The 19,997-nt window shown below is 45.3% G+C and overlaps 1 protein-coding gene across 4 annotated transcripts in view; it reads right to left on the bottom strand.

Moving 5' to 3' along the window:
* Positions 1-19,997, bottom strand: part of LMAN1 (lectin, mannose binding 1) — a 140,882-nt gene that overhangs the window by 106,573 nt on the left and 14,312 nt on the right. For all 4 annotated transcript variants that reach the window (XM_029579419.1, XM_029579411.1, XM_029579427.1 and 1 more), the window contains exons 5-6: positions 18,373-18,472; positions 4,731-4,854 (exon numbers count right to left, since the gene is read on the bottom strand). In XM_029579419.1, coding sequence (XP_029435279.1) covers positions 4,731-4,854; positions 18,373-18,472 — 224 coding nt within the window. The remainder of the gene's footprint in view (positions 1-4,730; positions 4,855-18,372; positions 18,473-19,997) is intronic.

Here is a 19,997-nt window from a genome sequence, read left to right as displayed (position 1 = left end):
AAGATCTACATGGGGCAGACTAAAAGCACAATCAAGACATGAATTATAGAGCACAAGAGCAAGATTCGAACACTATTCTCAGAAACACTTCTTGGCTGAGCACCCATACTCTCGGCATAATTTGTTCCTGCTGAAAAGGTCTGCTTTGCCTTTTCTCTTCCCGCATTGTGAAAGGCTTCAATTGGGGTAGGTTCTATTCTGCCCAACTGAGTATCCTACTCACTTCCTCCATGAGTTTGGGGCTGGAAATGCCTCCCTGTTTGTTTACATAAGCCACCCTGCTTTCCCTTCTAATCTCAGCAGGAAAGCTTGAAGAGTCATTCCGATGGCCCTCAATTTCAGCCTGTTTATTGGCCATCAAGCTTCCTCTTCTAACTCCCTGGGGCCAGATGACTCTGGCAACGTGCTCACCACCTGACCATGCTGGCATCTGTAGTTAGTAGGACCTAGTCGGGCAGCTCCAAATATACCCCCTTCCTAGAGGTTGTGGAGATCTATCACCAGTCCAGGATCTCCTCTGCTGCCTGGGAGATCCATCGGCGATGGTCGTAATTCTAGGAGGCTGGCGCATATGTACTCTGGAAACTATCACGGCTGTCATTAGTCCATTAACTGGAGATAGCCCAATACTCCAAGTGTTTTCAAAGGTGCAAAACTACTTCACCTGCTTTGTTGTTATTTTGGCAACCTTTTTGGGTGGCCAGGACACCAGATCTACCCTTGTGTCAAAGAGCGTACCTAAGGATTCTAGCCCCTGAGAGGGCTCCAAGTTGCTCTGTGCATCGACCACCACCCAAGCCCAGCTTCTTTAGGAGTCAGACCCATCATGTGTGAAGCCTGCTGGCACTCCTGGGCAGTTTTTGCTCTGATGAGCCAATCATATAAATAGGGATGATCCACTGTGCCCTGCTTGCACAGGGCTGCTGCTCCGACTATCATGGCCTTGATGAAGGTCCTGGGGGCTGTAAGAAACCCAAAGGGCAGGGCCTGAAACTGAAAGCAATGGCCTAAGACATTAAACTGAAGGAGACTTTGGAAAGAAGGTCCAATAAGTATATGGGGATAGGCTTCTGCTAAATCCAATGATGACAGAACCCTCCTCCCCCCCCCCTTTTTATTTTTTAAACCACGATTGGGCAGAGGGTCTCCATTCTGAAATGAGATACTCTCAACACATAACGACACCGTTTTGGTCTAGGATGGACTGAAAGGTCCCAACGTTCTTTGGCACTGCAAAACAAATTGAATCGCACCTTGCCGCCTTTCCTGAAAAGGGACTAGGACCATACCTTCCAAGTTCAGTAACCTCTGCAAAGTCATTTTTACAGCATCTCTTGATTTACAACATGCACGGGGAAAAATTACAAATGCATTTGGCATTGGAAAGATAAACTTAAGTGCGTACCCTCTTAGAATTATACCCAGGACCCTCTGTTTCGACATAATCTGGGTCCACCAACAGGTGGATGCCTATCGGAGGGACTCATTGGATATCCTTATGGAGAGCAACTGCTGCCTGTAGCTGCAAACCGGTCTGTCCTTGGCCTTTTGGCCTAAGAAAGAAGTAGTATTTGCCTACTGATGCACGAGTAGCCACTAATCATGACACCTTGCTCTAGTGCTAGTACTTGAAATTCTGCTGTCTGAAGACCTCACATGCTTGACAGGCTTTATTCTCTGGCAGTCTTTGGGGCATGGTTTCACCAAAGTCCTTTATTCCCCACCCCCCCCTCCCCGAGTTTCCACCGAATAATAGCACACCTCCCCTCATCCCAAAGCGGAGCTTATACAGGTATGATTTGGAAGCTGAGTTTGCTGCCCAATTACGAAGCCAATGGAGCCTCCTGGTTGCCACTCCAGAGGTGACTGATCTAGAGAGTAGTCTAATCAAGTCATACATAGAAGTCCATATTAAAACACAGTTTAGATGGATAACCTAATAGTTATCCATCTAAAATGACTTACCCAACTATATTCATACTGCATCTGGCTAGATTCTAACCAGAAGTCAGAGGCATTCTGGGGAGGAAAGGAGTTAACCAGCTAACTAATATTCGGAGTTAGCCGGTTAATTTATCTGGCTAACTCTGGTCAGGCCACAGGGTTATCCTAAAGCTAGCTGGTTATGCACAACCAGCTAACTTTAAGATAGCTAGATATATTCAGCGATGTGGCTCTGCCACTGAATATACACCACTAGTTAACCGGCTAACTAGTACAGTGGCTGAATATTATCCCTCAGCGTCTGCTAAAAAACCACTACCAGCTCGAGGCAAGAAGATTTACTCTTGGGCAACTGCTGCATTCAAGCTATCTAGCCTCTGCAAATTGATGCCTGAATTGCCATGGCTCCAGTGGAGAAGGCCTGTTTTAGAACCACTTCTATCTTCCTGACTACAGGATAGTAGTCTTACAGGCCACTGCTGATGCTAATGCATCCACAATAGCTTGTTCTTTTCTTCCGCAGGAAGAGGATACATCTACTCCAATTACCCTGCCTTTTCTAAGTCTCCCCTGGAGGGGAAACTCATTTTACCCGTACCATTTGTCTTAGGTCCCCATGTAAAGTCCTTGATGGCTTCCTTTTTCCTTGAAGGATAGCTCACCTTCTGTCAAAGCGCCTTGGTACTTGAATGAGATAATGAGGGCTACAAGCTCCTCCTTTTGGAATAGCCTGACTACTTAAGTATTCTCCTTCCGCTGAGTATTGCACTTTCTCCTGGGAGATTATGGGTGCACTTGGCTCTGGCTCATCCACCAACTGCCCCTCCTTTTTGGAATAAATAAATAAATGATAGTCACCGCAGATCAGGCTCTCAGACTTAAGGGCCCCACTTTTACCATCCAAGAATCCCTGATCTGGGGACCCTGAATCTATTATTATTACTACTACTATTAATATTTCTATAGAATCCACTAGAGAATTTACCAATTTGCATTACTAATTCAAAATCTAGGAAAACCCTCATAAGCAGGGGCCCCTACCAGTTCCCTAGCAGGGTCTAGTCCAAGGCTCTGCTCCAGGACTAACATTTTGTTACCCAGACCCTCCCTGGAGCACCCTTCCATTAGGGAGGCTACTGCACATGGTTGCCATGGGGCAGCCTTTCCTCCTACCCTAGCGTGAGGAAAGCAATGTCAGCCATTAGCCCAGCCCCTTCCTCCATGCGAGGGGGTTTCATAATGGAACCTTCCGGTAAGACCGATCTGGGCCACCATCTTCAGAGCGTTTTTCTGCCCCTTTAGTCTAGAAGTGCTGCAGCTCGCCTTTAACTGGCTAGCTGCTTAGTGTGAAGGTTGGTCAGCTTTGCATGAAGATGCCAAATGGCTACGTTTCTATCCCCTTATTTTTAATTTTTAAAACGTGCTGCCGAACTACAGCAGTCCCATGGGGCTCAACTCCCTCAATATATACCACCCCACCCTGCAACCCACGCTTTCCTCAGTTACTCACCAACTCCAAGGGAACACTGCAACTGGACCCCGATTGTGCTGCCTGCCGCAGCAAAGCTCTCCAACATAGTCCATGACTGTAGGCCGTTTTGCCTTTTTTTTCCCCCCTAAGCTTTATCCGACTTAGCCTATGGAGCAGTCAGAAGAGTGCCAAAGCCTGGGGAAGGGAGGCCACACAAAAAAGAGAGAGAGAGAGAGAGAGGGAGGGAGACCTCAGAACCCTAAAAAGTTTCCTTTTTAATAGGATTAGGTCCTCTACTGCCTGAAGAGTGGGGATCCTGTCCTCAGGAGCAGGGATCCACACCTAGATGGCTACAAAACATGGGGGTGGGGGAAGCAGCTACACTGGGAAACCAACCCTGTGATGTTTTTGCCCCAGGAGCTCAATAGGCTCTACTAGGCCAGGGCTGCACCCTAAGTCTGGGAGCTCTGAAGAGTCCATCTACACTTGTCCGCAACTGCACGAGGCAGAGACTAATGGCAAGGGCCTGTGACTATTCCTCCTTTTATGACCATGAGTGAAGTGATGAAGGGGTGTGCCCTCTGTCTCCATCAGCTGGGGAATGGGAAAATCCCAAGTATAATGGGTCTGGTCTAGGAGGAGGAAAGAGAAATGGGCTTTTGAAAATTGCTATTTTTATGTGCACAACTCTTAAAAATTCACTACTATATCAATATGCAGAACATGTCACAAACCACTAAGAGGACCATTTTCAAAAGCTATATCTGCAGGTAACTGCTGTTTATTCATGTTAATCAGCTGCCTGAAAACTGCCCATTCTCCCTGTAGGTAACAGTGCATGCATTTCTCCACAGCGTGCAAACTTTTACCTGCTCCAAGGGGAGATGAGGCAGAAAATGCTCCAACAAAAAAAACTTTAAGTTTTGCATTTTCAAAAACTATGCACATTGTTTGGAAGGGAAAAAGCAGGTGCAAATCTCGGCAGGTACTCCCCATCCTAAGATAATTCTCAAAAGGGAAAGTACACTCATGCTTTCCCTTTAAGAACAGGTGAAAAGGCCACAGGTTAAATTACTTGCGTTATTCTGAAAATAGGAGCTAACATACCTTTTGAGCATGTAAACAATGAAATAAAAATGTACTTGCTCTATCATGCTTCTGGGTTAGACTGGTAAAATATTATCAATGGCATTTCACCAACATATGGGCTCATTTATCTCCTTGTGGTGTCTCATGATTAGAAGAACATGAATGGAACTGTTCTTACAAGTATAGTTAGACACAATGAAACAGAGGACAGTCATCATTACATCACCTGCAAGCCCTCCTGTCGCTGCAGATATTCCAAAGTACCCATGTGTCGGTACCACCATGTTGTCCACCTTCGCACAAAATTCATAGTCATCTTTATTGGGAGTAAATCCATTGTTGATCATCACCTACAACAAAACACACTAATCAAAAATGCCAAAAATACAGAAGCAAATCGGGACCAACTGGGCCATCCAGCCTACCCTGGTTGTTCCCATTTAAACTGCTCTAGCAAAGGATTTACCCCAGCTTTCAGGCAAAAAAGCTTGACTGTCTGCAAGATATCACTCCCTATCCAAGCCTGTTTTTTCATCTTCCCATTTTGGTGCTCTACTACTCTGGGTAAATGAGCATAAAAAAATCCACATACAGGCCTCTCACCTGCCCTTATGCCTTTCAACCAACCATTCTCTCATGCCTTTGAATCTTAAATTCTGTCACAGTATAGATTTCCACCACCTGTGCTGATAGGTTATTCCAGATATCACTACCTTCTCATCGAAGTTGTTCTCTCTGAGCCTCCCTCCCTCCAATTTCCTATCACAATAAATAACTTTTAAATTTCTTTTTCTATAGAAAACTGCACTTTATTGAAGCCTGATAAATATTTGATATTCTATCTCCTTTTCCTTTTTCTCCAAATGCATTTTAAATGTTTTATGCCTTTCTGGGTAGGGTTTGTGTTGTATTTTAAACAACCCTTCTCTGAATGAGGTCAACATTACAGGAAAATTTGTTCTTACCTACTAATTTTCGTTCCTGGAATACCACAGATCAGTCCAGACAAGTGGGTTTTGCATTTCTACCAGCAGATGGAGGCAGAGAAAAAAAAAATCTTTTGAGACACTGCTACATAACCAAGTGTGTGCCACCTGTAGTCCCTCAGTATTGAACAGTACCGAAGCCAAGATGAGCACCCACCAATAATAATCTAACTCCCCCTTCTAAGACGAGCAGAACCAAGGTTGGACTCCCTGAACTGGAGCTGTCACATCCAATAAAAGATAAGGAAAACCTTCAACCTGAAAAGATAATCACATGTAAATAAATCTGCACTATGTACATCCAGATCTTTCAAAGTTAAGGAGACGGGCTTCTGGATTGATCTGTGATGTTGCAGGAATGAAAGTTAGCAGGTAAGAACCAAATTTTCCTTTCCTGTTCATACCTCAGATCAGTCCAGACAAGTGGGATATACTCACGCTCCCCTACACTGGGCAGAAACCTGAAAGACCAGCCTGCAATACACTTTCCCCAAACGTAGCCTCCTCTGGGGTCCGCACGTCCAAGCGCTAATACCTGATAAAAATGTGAAGGGAAGACCATGTCACTGCCCGACAGATGATCTGCAGACACTAGCTTTTCACTCTGCCCAGGAGGCTGCCTGCGCTTAGTAGAATGCACATGCAATGCCTCCAAAACGGTTCGACCCTTACAGATATACGGTGAACAGATTGCCCTTTAGTCATCATGACACTGCAGCCTTAGAGGCATCCAAGCCTCTCTTTGCCCCACTAAAGACAAAAAGATGATCCGTTCGCCGAAACCCATTAGTGACCTTAAGGTAGTTCAACAGAATCCAATGAACATACAAGTGCAACTCTCTCACATGAGGCGTCTGTGCCAAACGACGAAAGGCAGGATGCTCTATCGTCTGGTTAAGATGAAAAGAAACTACTTTTAGCAAAAAAGGAAGGCACCGTAAGGAAGGCACCGCCCGTAATACACAAGAATGGATCACTGCATGACAGAGTCTGCAGCTCCAAGATTCGTCTGGCTGAACAGATTGCCACCAAGAACACTGTCTTCAGAATTAGATCCTTCAAAGAGGCTTGTGTCAAAAGCAGGACTACAAACAAACCTTAGCACCAAATTAAAGTTCCAGGGTGGACACATCCAATGGCCAGAGAATGCAAAAGATTTGCCCCTTTCAGAAAACGAATCACATCCGGAAGTGTCACAAACTGTCAATTGAAGCTTACCTCGAAGACACCCCAAAGCTGCTACCTGCACTCGAAGTGAATTGCACACCAATCCCTTGGACAAACCTTTCAGCAAGAAGGCTAGGATCTGAGGCACCTCCACACGCAGAGGATAGAGACCTTCATCCACACTCCATGACAAACACTTCCTCACATCAAAATAAGCTAGAGATGTAGCAGGCCTTCTGGCCTGCAGCAATGTAGCAATAACCGGTTCAGAGTACCCTTTCAGGAGCAATCACCGCTGCTCAAAAGCCAAGCTGTGAAACAAAACCGATCTGCCTGATCTGAGAAGGTGGACCCCTGATGAAGTAATCCTTGCAGATACCTTAATCTGATGGGTCCATCTACTATGAGATGTACCAGATTGCGGTCACTCTGGTGCTACCTGGACCAACCTTCCTGGAAGTCGCTCAATACGCCTGAAGATTCGACCTACGAGGGGCCACGGAGAAAACACATACAGCAGAATGTCCAATAGCCACAGACAAACCAACACATCAATCCCCATGGAACTGACCTCTCTCCTCAGGCTGTAGAACTGCATGCTGCACTTTACAACTAGGTTGTTACCTGCCTTGAGGTGATTTCCTGTGCAAGTTGGCTGCTTTTTGTTTCTCTATCTGCAGTTGGAAGTGGTGAGTCCCGCCCACTGAAAAGGAACATCATTCAACGTCGTCGGTGCCCTCTACTAAAGGCAGGGTCCGCAGGTGTGCACCCCGCTGGCAGGCCTCACTGAAGGGCCTGCCCCTTTGTGGGCCAATGGTCCTTTTCTTTTAGTTAATTATGCAGGGAATTCTTGTAGGGGGTAGTATTTTCATCCCTGTGGATGATTATTAATTCCATTCCAATTATTTTAAATCAAGGGTGAAATGCGGGCTTGGTTAGGAATAGGAAAAACTGTTGGGTTAACAGAGTTTACTTACCTTTAAGTTAAGAACCAAGTCCAGTATTTCTGAATCCTGTCAACGGACTAAGAAAAGTGCTGGAAACAATATTTAGAGGAAGGTGAAGGGCTCAATTTATCCATGACTGTTAGTAGAAAAGTGGAACTAGAGTCTTGAGGGGGGCATTTAAGTGGCTCCTGTTAGAGAGGTTTTTATGCATGTGTCTAATAAAAGGACACCTTGAATTATGAGTCTTATTAGTAGAACGCAGAAGTTGCGAAAATCTGAAAGAAAATGGCATAAATACCCAAGTGGTGAAATGCAGCAGATTTATAGAAAAAATATGTGCAACTATAGGTTATTATGTAAGAAACTTTGGGGGAAATATTATGCCGAAATGATTGAAACAGTGGTAAGCTGCCCTATGATTTTGTTTGCTACTGTTCAGAAGCTAATTTCGGTGCATGCTATGGAGGTAAGGGATTATCTTCCTTGTGAAGAGTTGGCTGATTATTTTATGAACAAGGCTGCCAAATTTGTGCTAATGTTCAAGTAGAGTGTACAGATGATGAGGTTGAGTCCATAGGCTTGAATATTGAAGTGAAGTGGTCTGACTTTAGAACAGTTTCATTAAGGAAAATGACTAGTATAATTGACATTTAAAATCAACTTTGTCTTGCCTAGATCCTTGTCCTTTATATCTGATTAAAAATTTAAAGCAGGATTACTACGAGTTAAATTAGGATAATTGTTAATGCATCTCTTATGGAGGGGCTTGTACCATCTGAATTAAAAGCGGCTACTATTAGACAGATTCAAAAAGATATTAAGTTATCCCTAAAAACTTGTCAACCTTTATACTGGTTTCTAATCTTCCCACATTGACAAAAATCATTGAGAAATGTGTCCTGATTCAGTTGGAGGACTTTTTGGAGGAGGCCTCAGTGTTGAACGAGGGCCAGTTTATATTCCGAAAAAATCATAATATGAAATTGTTACTGTCTTTGACAGATAAGTTGTATCAATTGTTACATCAGAATTGTACTGGGGTTTTGTTGCACCTGGATATTGCGTCAGCATTTGATACAGTTTCTCATAAAATGCTTATTTCTTGGTTATATGAATATGGTATGGGCGGAGTGGTTTTGAGGTGTTTACATCTTTTCTTCATGGGAGAACGCAGCAAGTCCAGATTGGAGCTTTGTTTTCATCATGGAAAAAGTTATTGGTGGGGGTTCCACAAGGCTCCTGTCTGTCTGCGGTTCTTTTTAATTTGTTTTTGGCACAGACTGGAAGCCTGATAAAATTGGTGGGATTGGCATATTATATATATGCTGATGATTTACAAATTTTTGTGCCAAGTGGAGAGGTGAGGAAATACCAGAAGTGAGAATACAGGAAATTTTGAAGGTACCGTATTTTTCGCTCCATAAGACGCACTTTTTTTCCCCCAAAGGTGGGGGGGAAATGTATGTGCGTCTTATGGAGCGAATATAAAAAAAAAACCAAACAAAAATCTAACAAACACCCCCCCCCCCCCCGACTCCCCCAAGACCTGCCGACTTAATTTCCTACAACCCCCCCCCCCCAAGACCTGACAAATTAATTTCCTGCAACCCCCCACCCTCCTGACCCCCCCAAGACCTGCCAAACGTCCCTGGTGGTCCAGCGGGGGTCCGGGAATGATCTCCTGGGCGTGGGCCGTCGGCTGCCAGTAAACAAAATGGCGCCGACGGCCCTATGCCCTCACTATGTCACTGAGACCGACCGCTGCTATTGGTCGGTCTCAGTGACATAGTGAGGGCATAGGGCCGTCGGCGCCATTTTGTTTACTGGCAGCCGACGGCCCTATGCCCTCACTATGTCACTGAGACCGATCGCTGCTATTGGTCGGTCTCAGTGACATAGTGAGGGCATAGGGCCGTCGGCTGCCAGTAAACAAAATGGCGCCGACGGCCCTATGCCCTCACTATGTCACTGAGACCGACCAATAGCAGCGGTCGGTCTCAGTGACATAGTGAGGGCATAGGGCCGTCGGCGCCATTTTGTTTACTGGCAGCCGACGGCTCACGCCCAGGAGATCGTTCCCGGACCGCTCCTGGACCCCCGCTGGACCACCAGGGACGTTTGGCAGGTCTTGGGGGGGTCAGGGGGGTGGAGGTTGTTAATTTAAAGGGTTGGGATGGGGGGGGGTTTTGGGGGTTCCCACAGAAAGAAAAATTTTCTGATCTGGGGAGTGGACCGAAATGGCCCTCCGCAGACCCGAAAACAAAATGGGGAGAAAAAAAAAAAAAACTATGCACTCCCCTAATTTGCTCCATAAGACGCCCAGACGCAGAGCCGGTTTAGCACAATTTTTTTTTTTTTAAATTTTCCCCCTCTGAATCCTAGGTGCGTCTTATGGTCAGGTGCGTCTTATGGAGCGAAAAATACGGTAATTCAAAATTGGCTTTTAATGAATGATTTGTTTTTAAATGTTGGAAAACCTAGAGTGCTCTGGATAGGTAAATAATTACCTTTGAATAACATCTGGAGTGTGCAGTATGATGGGGAGGTATTACCATTACAATTTCAGATTAGAGTTTTGGGAATCTGTGTAGATTCCCAGTTGATGTTTACCACGCATATACAGCATTTGGTAAAGGTTGCATTTTTTTTTAAGTTAAAGATGTTATGCCCTTTATGCTTTATATTAATGGTGGGCTTATTTAGAACTGTGGCTCAAGCCTTGGTATTAAACCAGTTAGACCAGTGGTTCTCAACCTTTTTTCTGTCGGGACACACCTGACAGATGGTTCTCACATGCGTGACAGACTGACCCATGATCGACACAGAGCTAGATGTAAAAGTACAGTTTGCATCCACGGGAACCCCCCCTGACCCACAATAATGGATGTAAAGCAGAATTATTACATTCCCCATACAACTCACCCTACAAAAAAGATATTCTGGTTCTGGTGTCATCTCAGTAACAGCAGCTCAAACTCCTTCTACTTCCAGGCTCAATAGCCCTACTTATGAAAAGACAGCAGTTTACCACCAATGCATGTCCTCTTGAGAAAACACAACAAATAAGACTGATAAAACGCTTACATGCTAGTAAAATATCTCGGTAACAGACACAGAACCGACCTAACATACTCCCAGGATCTGTAGTAATGCACATAAACTAATCCGCACGCAATTACACCTGTATTATGGAACACACTCAAACAGGAGCAACCCTATCTATGAAAAGGCAACACTACAAATATTAAATCAGGCCCTAAAAACCTATACACCTCTTATTAGGAAAACAGAACTAGCAAGCAGCTATAGATCCCCACACAGAAATAATTGTAAAACTATACTAATAAGCAGAATAAAATGTTTCACAACAACTATGAACAGAATAACATCCAACAATTAAAAACTCATAAAAACTATTAAAAATTCTCCAAACACCAATAAAATATTTCAAAAAAAGCAGACATCACATAATATTAAATAATTAAAATGGCAGTCAATCAAGAAAAATAAACTTAAAAAGCTACCTTTACTTACCCCCTCCAGCAGCTCTCCTACTCCTCTTCCATGCAGGCTGTAGCACACACCAGAAGCAGCAGTAGTGGCTAAGCTCTATACTCATGGTCCTCTCCTTAGGGCCCATGTCTCTCACACACACACACCATACCAGTCATGCCCCCATGACCAGTTTCTGTCTCTCACACACCAATCATCTCCCAGTCTTTGACAAACACACCAGTCACCTTCCTGAACAGTTTCTCTCATGCCATACACACACACACACAGGCTTCCCACTCCCGTGTTCCACTTACATATATGGGCTTCTCACTCTCATAATCACTTTCTCACACACACTCACTAGTCTCTCACTCCCATGCTTGTTCTCTCCACATGCACAGGCTTCTCATTCCCATAATCACTTTTTTTCTCTCACACACATACACAAACACACACACCAGTCACCTGATCTCTCTCATGCATACACACACACACAGGCTTCCCACTCCCATGTTCTCTTTCAGATATACAGGCTTCTCACTCCCATGCTGTGTCTCACACACACCCAGGTTTCTCACTCCCATGCTCACTCTTCATATGCACAGGCTTCTCATTCCCATAATACTTTCTTTCTCTCTCTCATATACACACACACCAGTCACCTGATCTCTCATGCATACACACACACACACACACACACACACACACCAGTCTCTCTCATTTCCATGCTCGCTCTCCATGTGCACAGGCTTCTCATTCCCTGAATCACATTCTCTCTCTCTCACATTCACATACACACCAGTCACACCGTCATCTTACCAACCAGTCTTTCTCTCATACATGCACACATACAAAGGCTTCCCACTCCCGTGCTTTCTCTCACATAATCAGGCTTCTCACTCCCATGCCTACTTTCACAAACACCCCCACAACACCAGGCTTCTTACTCCCATACCCAGATTTCTCACTTCCATGCTTTTTCTCTCTCACACACACACACACACACACACACACACCAGTCACATCCCTGACTGTCTCACACTCTCACATACACATCAGTTATCTCCTTGAGCAGTCACTTTCATTGTCTCTCACATATACACATACATCAGCTCTCTGACCAGTTTCTCTCAATCACACACATGCTCTCGATCAAATACATTCTCTCACTTACACACTGGCTGGCTGCTTCTCTCTCTCTAATTCACTTCCTCTCTCTCCCCCCCCCCTCCCCAGCACAAATGGTAGCTGCAGCAGCCTCCTCCTCCAGGCCCCGCAGGCCAAGAAGGAAGAATTCCATCAGGAGGCTCATGCTGCTGTCTCCTTTCCCGATTACCGGCTGCTTCAATTGCTCGGGGGCCGATGCTGCAGCGGCCGCTACTTTATCACGCGGCACGGCTCTTCTTCCCGCGCACCGTGTATCACTTCCTGTTCCGGGTCCGGGGGGGGGGGGGGGGGGGATGGGGATGGGGGATGCAAGCGCGGGAAGAAGAAAAGGCCAGCCATGGGTGCCACAGCTTCTTTTAGCACTGCTGCCGTTCCCACTGGGCTTGAACGTGCTGATAGCCCGGCGGCAACGGCAGCAGGGAAGAAAGCGCAGTGGGAGAGTCCGGGAGCACGCGACACACCAGCCGGTGCTTGGCGACACACTGGTGTGTCGCAACACACCGGTTGAGAACCGCTGAGTTAGACTACTGTAGCACACTATTGGTAAGGCTTACCAGGTATTTTATTAAGGGCCTTACAGTTGATTCAGCATGCAACAGCTAGATTGATTATGGGTGTGAAATATGGGGAGCATATTACCCCGGTTATGAAATCTCTCCATTGGCTTCTGGTTAAATGGAGGTCTCAAATTAGAATACTAGTGGTGATTCATAAATTTTTATACTCAATCGGTGTGGTTGTCAATATCCTTGTTTGGTATACTCCATCGCAAATGTTATGATCTTCACAAGCAAAACTGTTGGCTTTACCTGCCTTGGGGAATTTTAGATTGCAGAAGACATAGGAAAAGGTACTGTTGTATGTAGGGTCTAAATTATGGTACACCCTTCCATTGAGGCTTAGAGAAGGATATTAAAATTTTAGGAGTTTAAAGGCCTCGCTGCTCAAGAAAGCGTATTTGTAATTTTAAACTGCTGATTGTTTTATGTATGTTTTTTTGTGATCCACACTGAAAAATCTTGTTGTGGAAGTAGCGGAATATAAGTTTATGTAAATAAATAAACAAACACTCGAAGCCATCAGATCCAACTGAGGCCTGCCTCACTTGGCCCTAACAAGGTTCTGCAGACAATTCCCATTCCCTGGTTCTAACTGCTGCTTGCTGAGAAAGTCTGCCTGTACATTGTCCACTCTGGCCACATGCAATGCTAATTCCACAGGGTACTGCCCAGCCCAAACAGCTCCTGGGCAACCCCTCAACTCTTCATGCTGCCCTGGTGGTTGATATATGCCACTGACATTGCACCGTCTAAAAAGAATCTCACTGTCCATCCCCACACCTATGGAAGAAAAATCTATGCCCTGTGAACCTCTCTTGCTTCCAACCGATTGATAGACCAGGACGTTACCCTTGCTGACCACTGACCTTGAGCCATTCATCTTTGTCCGTAAGGCTCCCCAATCCTAGAGGCTGGCGTCCATGGTCACTACCTCCCAGTCCAGAATGTCCAGCTACACCCCTTTTTCCAGATTGGGATGAGATAGCCACCAAGAGACACTGGACCTGGCACCCTCTGAAATGGTAAAGGAAGATGAAACTCCTCAGACAGCAGATTCCAATGGGACAAAAGTGCCCAGCACAGAAGTCATATAGGACCTGCAAATAATCCCAGACCCAGGGTACCAAAACTGACGCAACCATCACACCTGTGACAGCAGCTCGATTATCCTTTAGAGGTAAGGAAAACCTTGCCTGCTTGGGTTCTGAAAAATGCCCCCAGATATTCCAGCGACTGGAAAGGGACCAGATTGCTCTTTGTCAGGTTCACGACCCAGCCCAGAGTCCTCACTCACGACTCGCTGAGCCAAGTGATGACACTAATTCTGACATCGCCCGAATGAGCCAATCATTCAGGTATGCATGAACCAGGATCTCTTCCCTCCTGAGTGCTGTGGCCACTACTGCCATCACCTTTGTGAAAGTCTGGAGCACTGTCGCCAAGCCAAAGAGCAGAGCTTGAAACCGATAATGTTCCCCGAGCACCATAAACCGCAGAAACTTGTTGGTCTGGACGTATGGGGATTTGCAGGCATGCTTCCATCAGATCGAATGATGCCAGAGTCTCTTCTCCGCAAACTGCAGCTATAACCGCCCGCAATGTCTCCATGAGAAAATGCGGCACTCAGCACCGCATAGACCTTTTTCAGATGCAGAATGGGCCAAAAGGTATCCTCTTTCTTTGGAACCATGAAATAGACTGAGTACCTTGTGAGTCCCTGCTCCTGCGGGTGAACCATCACTTTGGCATCCAGACTTCGCAACTGCTGTGGCGTTTCCTTCACGATGTGGGAACTGCAATGGGATACTATGTATGCCCCCATGACTGGGTGCATAGCCATCTCTTATCACCTCCAGAAACCATCAAATTGTAATGATCTTGGTTCACTCCTCATAAAATAGGGTCAACCTCCCCCAGATGGCCTCGACAGAAGAGTGGACCAGCCTGGTCACATTGCAAAGCCTTACCGCCTCTGGCTCCTTGTCTGTAGTTGCCTCGAGAAAGCAGACACACTCCTTGAAAGGACTGCTGCCTTCCCGGGCCTTGCCTTTGGGGCGAAGTCAAAGAATTCCTGTTGGAATTAAATCTCCTAGACCCTGAAAACAAGCATGAGGCAGGAAAGTCTTCTTGCCGGGCTTCTTGTCCTCTGCAACTTATTCCCCTTCGACTCTCCCAAATGCTTCATCAATTGATCAAGATCTTCCCCAAACAGCAGCTTCCCTTTGAAAAGAAGATTGCACAGCTGCAACTTAGACCAAACATTCGCTGACCAGATACGCAGGCTCAGAAGTCTCTGCACCGATACTACCAAGAACATAATCCTGGCAGAAATCCTGACCAAATCGTACAGCGCATCTGCCTCATAAGCCACCCCCCCACTTCCAAGCATCCTGTTCATCCTTGGCCAAAGATCCCATCTCTTGCGCCTTCTGCATCCAGCGCAAAAGGCCCGCTGCATGATACTACTACTAGATTGCTGCTCACGGGCTTAAAGCTGAAACCTCAAACAACCTCTTCAGCTGAATTTCTAATTGCTGATCTTGGGCATCCTTCAAGGCGGCAGACCCCCACCACTGGAATAGTCATCATTTTGGTCATTGCTGAGACCGGAGCATCCATCTTCGGCATTAGAGAGCTATAGTGTTTTCTCAGTCAAGGGATATAGCTTCATCACTGGCCTACTGACTTTAAGACCTGCTTCAGGAGTATCCCACTCCCGGATCACAGACTTCTTTAACTTCTTGGGCAAAGGAAACGTTTTCCCGCAGTCTCCTTAGTCCATCCAGGACCAGGTCTATCCCCTCACTGTCCGATTCCTCCTGTGTGACCTCAACCCCCAACACATCCAGACTCTGAGGAATAAGAGGACACAACTCTTCTTTTCAGAACAAGTGGACAACTTTAAGGTCATGCCCCCTCAAGCACAGGAAACTCCTCGGGGTCCGATTAACCCCCCTCCCAGCACCTAGAATAGAAGCCATCAGATCATTAGGATCAGCCACATGATCACCTCCAGTAGTTCCCCCGAGGATCCCCTGCCTTGTCTAAATCGGTAGAAGAATCTGCGCCTTCTCCTGAACAGGCCCAGGAAACAGAGGAGACCCCAAACATCCTCGGAGGGCTTCCTTCGCACCTTTTAGTCGGGTGCAGAAACTTCCAAGGCAGCTGCCGTTTTCCTCCTGCAACCCCCACCCTTGCTGCCAAAAAGGTATCACTATCATCCCCGCTGACCACTTCTTCAGCGGGCTTCCACATGCTGATTCTGTCCTCAAGCGATCTCTGCACCCTCAGCAACAATGAGGGAAGAGAGTCCCTGGCCGAAAGCAGGCAGCTTCCCTGGAAGCTGCCTGCTTTCGACCACATGATGTCAAAATGGCCGCCGTTCCCTCTGTGTCCCCCGAGGCCTGCATACCAACGCCCAATGATCTAGTGGGATGAAGCCTCCGCAGAAGTTCCCTCACTCTCAGAGCTACAGCCTTTACACAGCGCACCTGTAGAGAGACAGGATCTCTCTTCGCAGGCCTGACCAGCATTCTTGAGGACAGCAGCCTGCACCAACTGCCGCATGCACATCTAAAACCAGATCCTACAAGCTAGACCTTCCTAGATCAAGGTAGGCAATCGCATGCTCATCATCTCACCCTCTGGACATCAGCGCTAATCTCCGACACACAAAACACTACTCCTTTCCTGGCTCTCGCCCTGACCTTTTTTTTTTTTTTTTTTTAAAGACAGCACCAAGAGAAAGAAAAGGAATAGTTCCCTGTATCCGCTAGCAGGCACTACTGAGAGGACACCAGAATGGCTGAGGAAACCAGGCCCCCTGGCTTTCAACCCTCTGGATGCTTTGGGTAGAGACTGCCAGGGATAACCAAGCCCCCCACCTCTACCTGACCCACAAAGGCACTTAAAACCCTCGGAGAGTTAATTTTCTTCAAATTATTTTCTTCCTTAAAAAAAAAAAAAAAAAACACACAAGTTTTGCACCTCTACCATCTGTTGGAGACAGAGAAATACTGAGGGATTGCAGGTGGTACTCTTGATTATTTAGCAATGTTTCAAAAGATTTTTCTCTGCCGCCATACAAAACCCACTTTTCTGGACTGATCTGGGATATGAAGAGAACTTCCTTTTCATGCTGCCAAAACCTCAACTTATGCAACCAAGCATATTGTTAACTTTCCTTGTTACTTTATTATATTCAACTGACTACCCTAAGGTAGTCAGAGACGATTACTCCTGGCTCTTTTCTGTTTTAACAGCTGATAGTTCGGGTTCTTCTAACAGATAAGCAGCTAACCGATTATTTTGAAGACCAGAAGCAATTTTTTGTTTGCTTTTATTGTATATTCCGCTTTAACCCTTCAAAAGTAGATTACATTCAGGTACTTTAGGTATTTTCCTATTCCCAGAGAGCTTACAATCTAAGAAGCTTGTTTATTAAATGTTTTCTCCCATTCTAGGTCTATGGGGAAAAGTGCTTAGTAAATAGAGCCCCAAATTTGTACATCAAGCTATGGAGGATGATTCAACTTGCCCAAGGTTGCAATCAGTGGTATTTGAACTCCGGCTTCTCTGGTTTGCAGCCCACTTTTCTACCACTAGGCTACCCCTCACTTGAAGCACAGCTTCCAAACCCTTGGCCATTCTTCCACGTCTTTCAAGTTGCCCTTCAATGTCCATCCTCAGATATTTGTGTTTCGACTGCAAGCAGTGATATTTCCCCTTATATATCTTTCTACAGTGTCACTAATAAAGATATTGGCATTAACTGGAACCTAGCTCTGAGCTATTCTATTGGTCACTTAACGTCATAAGAATGGACAGATTGCTCTGAGTTCTATTGGCTCAACTGATTTATAGTTGTTCTATTAACCATACTGGCTAGCTTATTTACTAGTTTTCTATATGGAGGCAGTGCTAACTGAAGAGATGGATAAGGGGGACACTTCTCCTATCCTGTGAGCTGCTTCCATGTATCATTGCCCTGCTCCCAGCCTAGCTGCAGCATCTCCGGTACCTCTCTCTATCCAGCCCCATCTTTTAGTTCAGAGAAAGTCTAAGAGGCTAGGATCATTCAAGAGAATAGAAATAGGGAAAGCATACACAGCCTCATAAGCACAGATCTAGGAACCTGTCCCACCTTCACCCCCAAAAGTTTAAAAATTAGTGATTTTCTATTTAAATAACTAAAAAAGTAAAACAAATAAGACAATTAGATGTAAACGATAGCAAATTTGCTGGGGCCTAAATAACATTATAGTAGAGTTTCTGGACAGAGATATACCCCTTTTAAGAGAAAACAAAATTGAAATGTTATTTAAAAGAAAAGTTCTCTCTTCTCCATTTCAGACTGTATATGGTAATATAAGATGACAAAATGCCAAGAATAGGAATACAGAACTTTCAACCTCAATAGTTACTGACAGAATGCACAGATAAGCGAGTAGTGGCACAATACCCCTATGCTTTATTGAGTTGTACCAGACTGCCCTCAAGTATCAGTACATAACCTGTTAATTCTGTCCAGCTACTAGCATACTTACAGTCAGTGTCCTCTGGTAGTACGTGATCTTGGCTCGGACAGGATAAGGCTTATTACGAAAATCCCTCTGGCAGGATGCCAGTGCTTGTGTAGCGCCATCACTAAGAAGAACAATGAAACCAATTTACTAAAATGCAACCCAATACAGGTGTGTTAGGATACTCAGAGCCACTGCTAATGCACAAATGCAATAAAAACTATAAGCTCTGAAATGATCTCATTTCCCAGCAAGTTTGGGAAGCTACCATCTGTTTTTCTTTATTTTCTGAAACTTACTTGTTACCTAATTTTGCTACAGTTTTCGGACTGCTAGCTTTAGAGTATGTTCATTGAATCATGTCATCTGTTTTCCTTGAAGCTAGACAAACAACTAAAAAGGTTGAAACCCCCAACATCAGAAGGCAGAGCAAGGTGTTTTCAGCCATAAAAGTTACAATTGGAAAGAAATGGGCCTACAAAAGTGTTTATGTTTTCCAAAACTTTAAAGAATGTTCTTTGCAGATTCCTAGCAGCCCATGAAAACTCAAACAGCACAGTTTATCTCCAAAGGAATATCTTTCATGCAAAAGAGCAGCCTCAAACAGTGCTTAAAAAAAAAAAAAAAAAAAAAAAAAAAAAAAAAGAAGTTTGTCTCCATGATTTTTTTTTATTACAGTTTGGATGCTGTATTACACATAGGGGACAAGAACAGCTGAATGAGATGGGGGGGGGGGGGGGGGAGGAGGTGTTCATTCATGACTGTTATGGACCATGTTACTTGGTATGCATATATATACTGTTTAAATTAGACACCTGTACACACGTTTCATGAAGGCACTCTGAGCAGGCTAAAGAAAAAAAATAAAGAAAGAAAACTGATTGCTCCATATCATCTAAAGAATGAGAAGAGCCTCTACTTGTAGGGAATATTCAGGACAACATTTTTTGAGTATATCTTAATGGAGCTTGTTCTCTCTGAACCAAAGAAAATGGAAGAAGGACAGCAAAGCATTATGTACTAGGGATGTGAATCGTTTATCTGACGACTGAAAATATCAACCGATATTTTCAATATCGTCAGATATCGGGGGGTCCCCAATAGCGATAGGAAACCCCACGATTAATTTAGTGGGTTTTCTTATCGTTATGGGGGGGGGGGGGGCGGGAAGAAAGGACACAACCTAAAAACACAACCTGACCCTTTAAAATGAGTTTGTTAGTATCCCCCCACCCTCCGGACCCCCCCAAAAACTTTTAACCTGGTGGTCCAGCAGGGGTCCCGGGAGCATTCTCCCGCGCTCGGGCTGTCGGCTGCCACTAATCAAAATGGCGCAGATGGCCCTTTGCTCTTACCATGTGACAGGGACTGTCGGTGCCATTGGTCAGCCCCTGTCACATGGTAGGTGCACTGGATGGCCCGCACCATTTTTAAAGATGGCGCCGGCCGTCCATTGCTCCTACCATGTGACAGGGACCGGCTAATGGCACGGATACCCTGTCACATGCTAAGAGCAAAGGGCCATCGGCGCCATTTTGATTAGTGGCAGCCGACGGCCCGAGCGCGGGAGAATGCTCCCGGGACCCCCGCGTATTTAAAAATTTTGGGGGGGGGGGCGATACTAACAAACTAATTTTAAAGAGTCGGCT

Source organism: Rhinatrema bivittatum, chromosome 1 (genome assembly GCF_901001135.1).
Source record: "Rhinatrema bivittatum chromosome 1, aRhiBiv1.1, whole genome shotgun sequence".
Taxonomy (NCBI): Eukaryota; Metazoa; Chordata; class Amphibia; order Gymnophiona; family Rhinatrematidae; genus Rhinatrema; species Rhinatrema bivittatum.
Note: the sequence above shows the minus strand (reverse complement) of the source record. Positions and strands in the feature narration are given on the sequence as shown.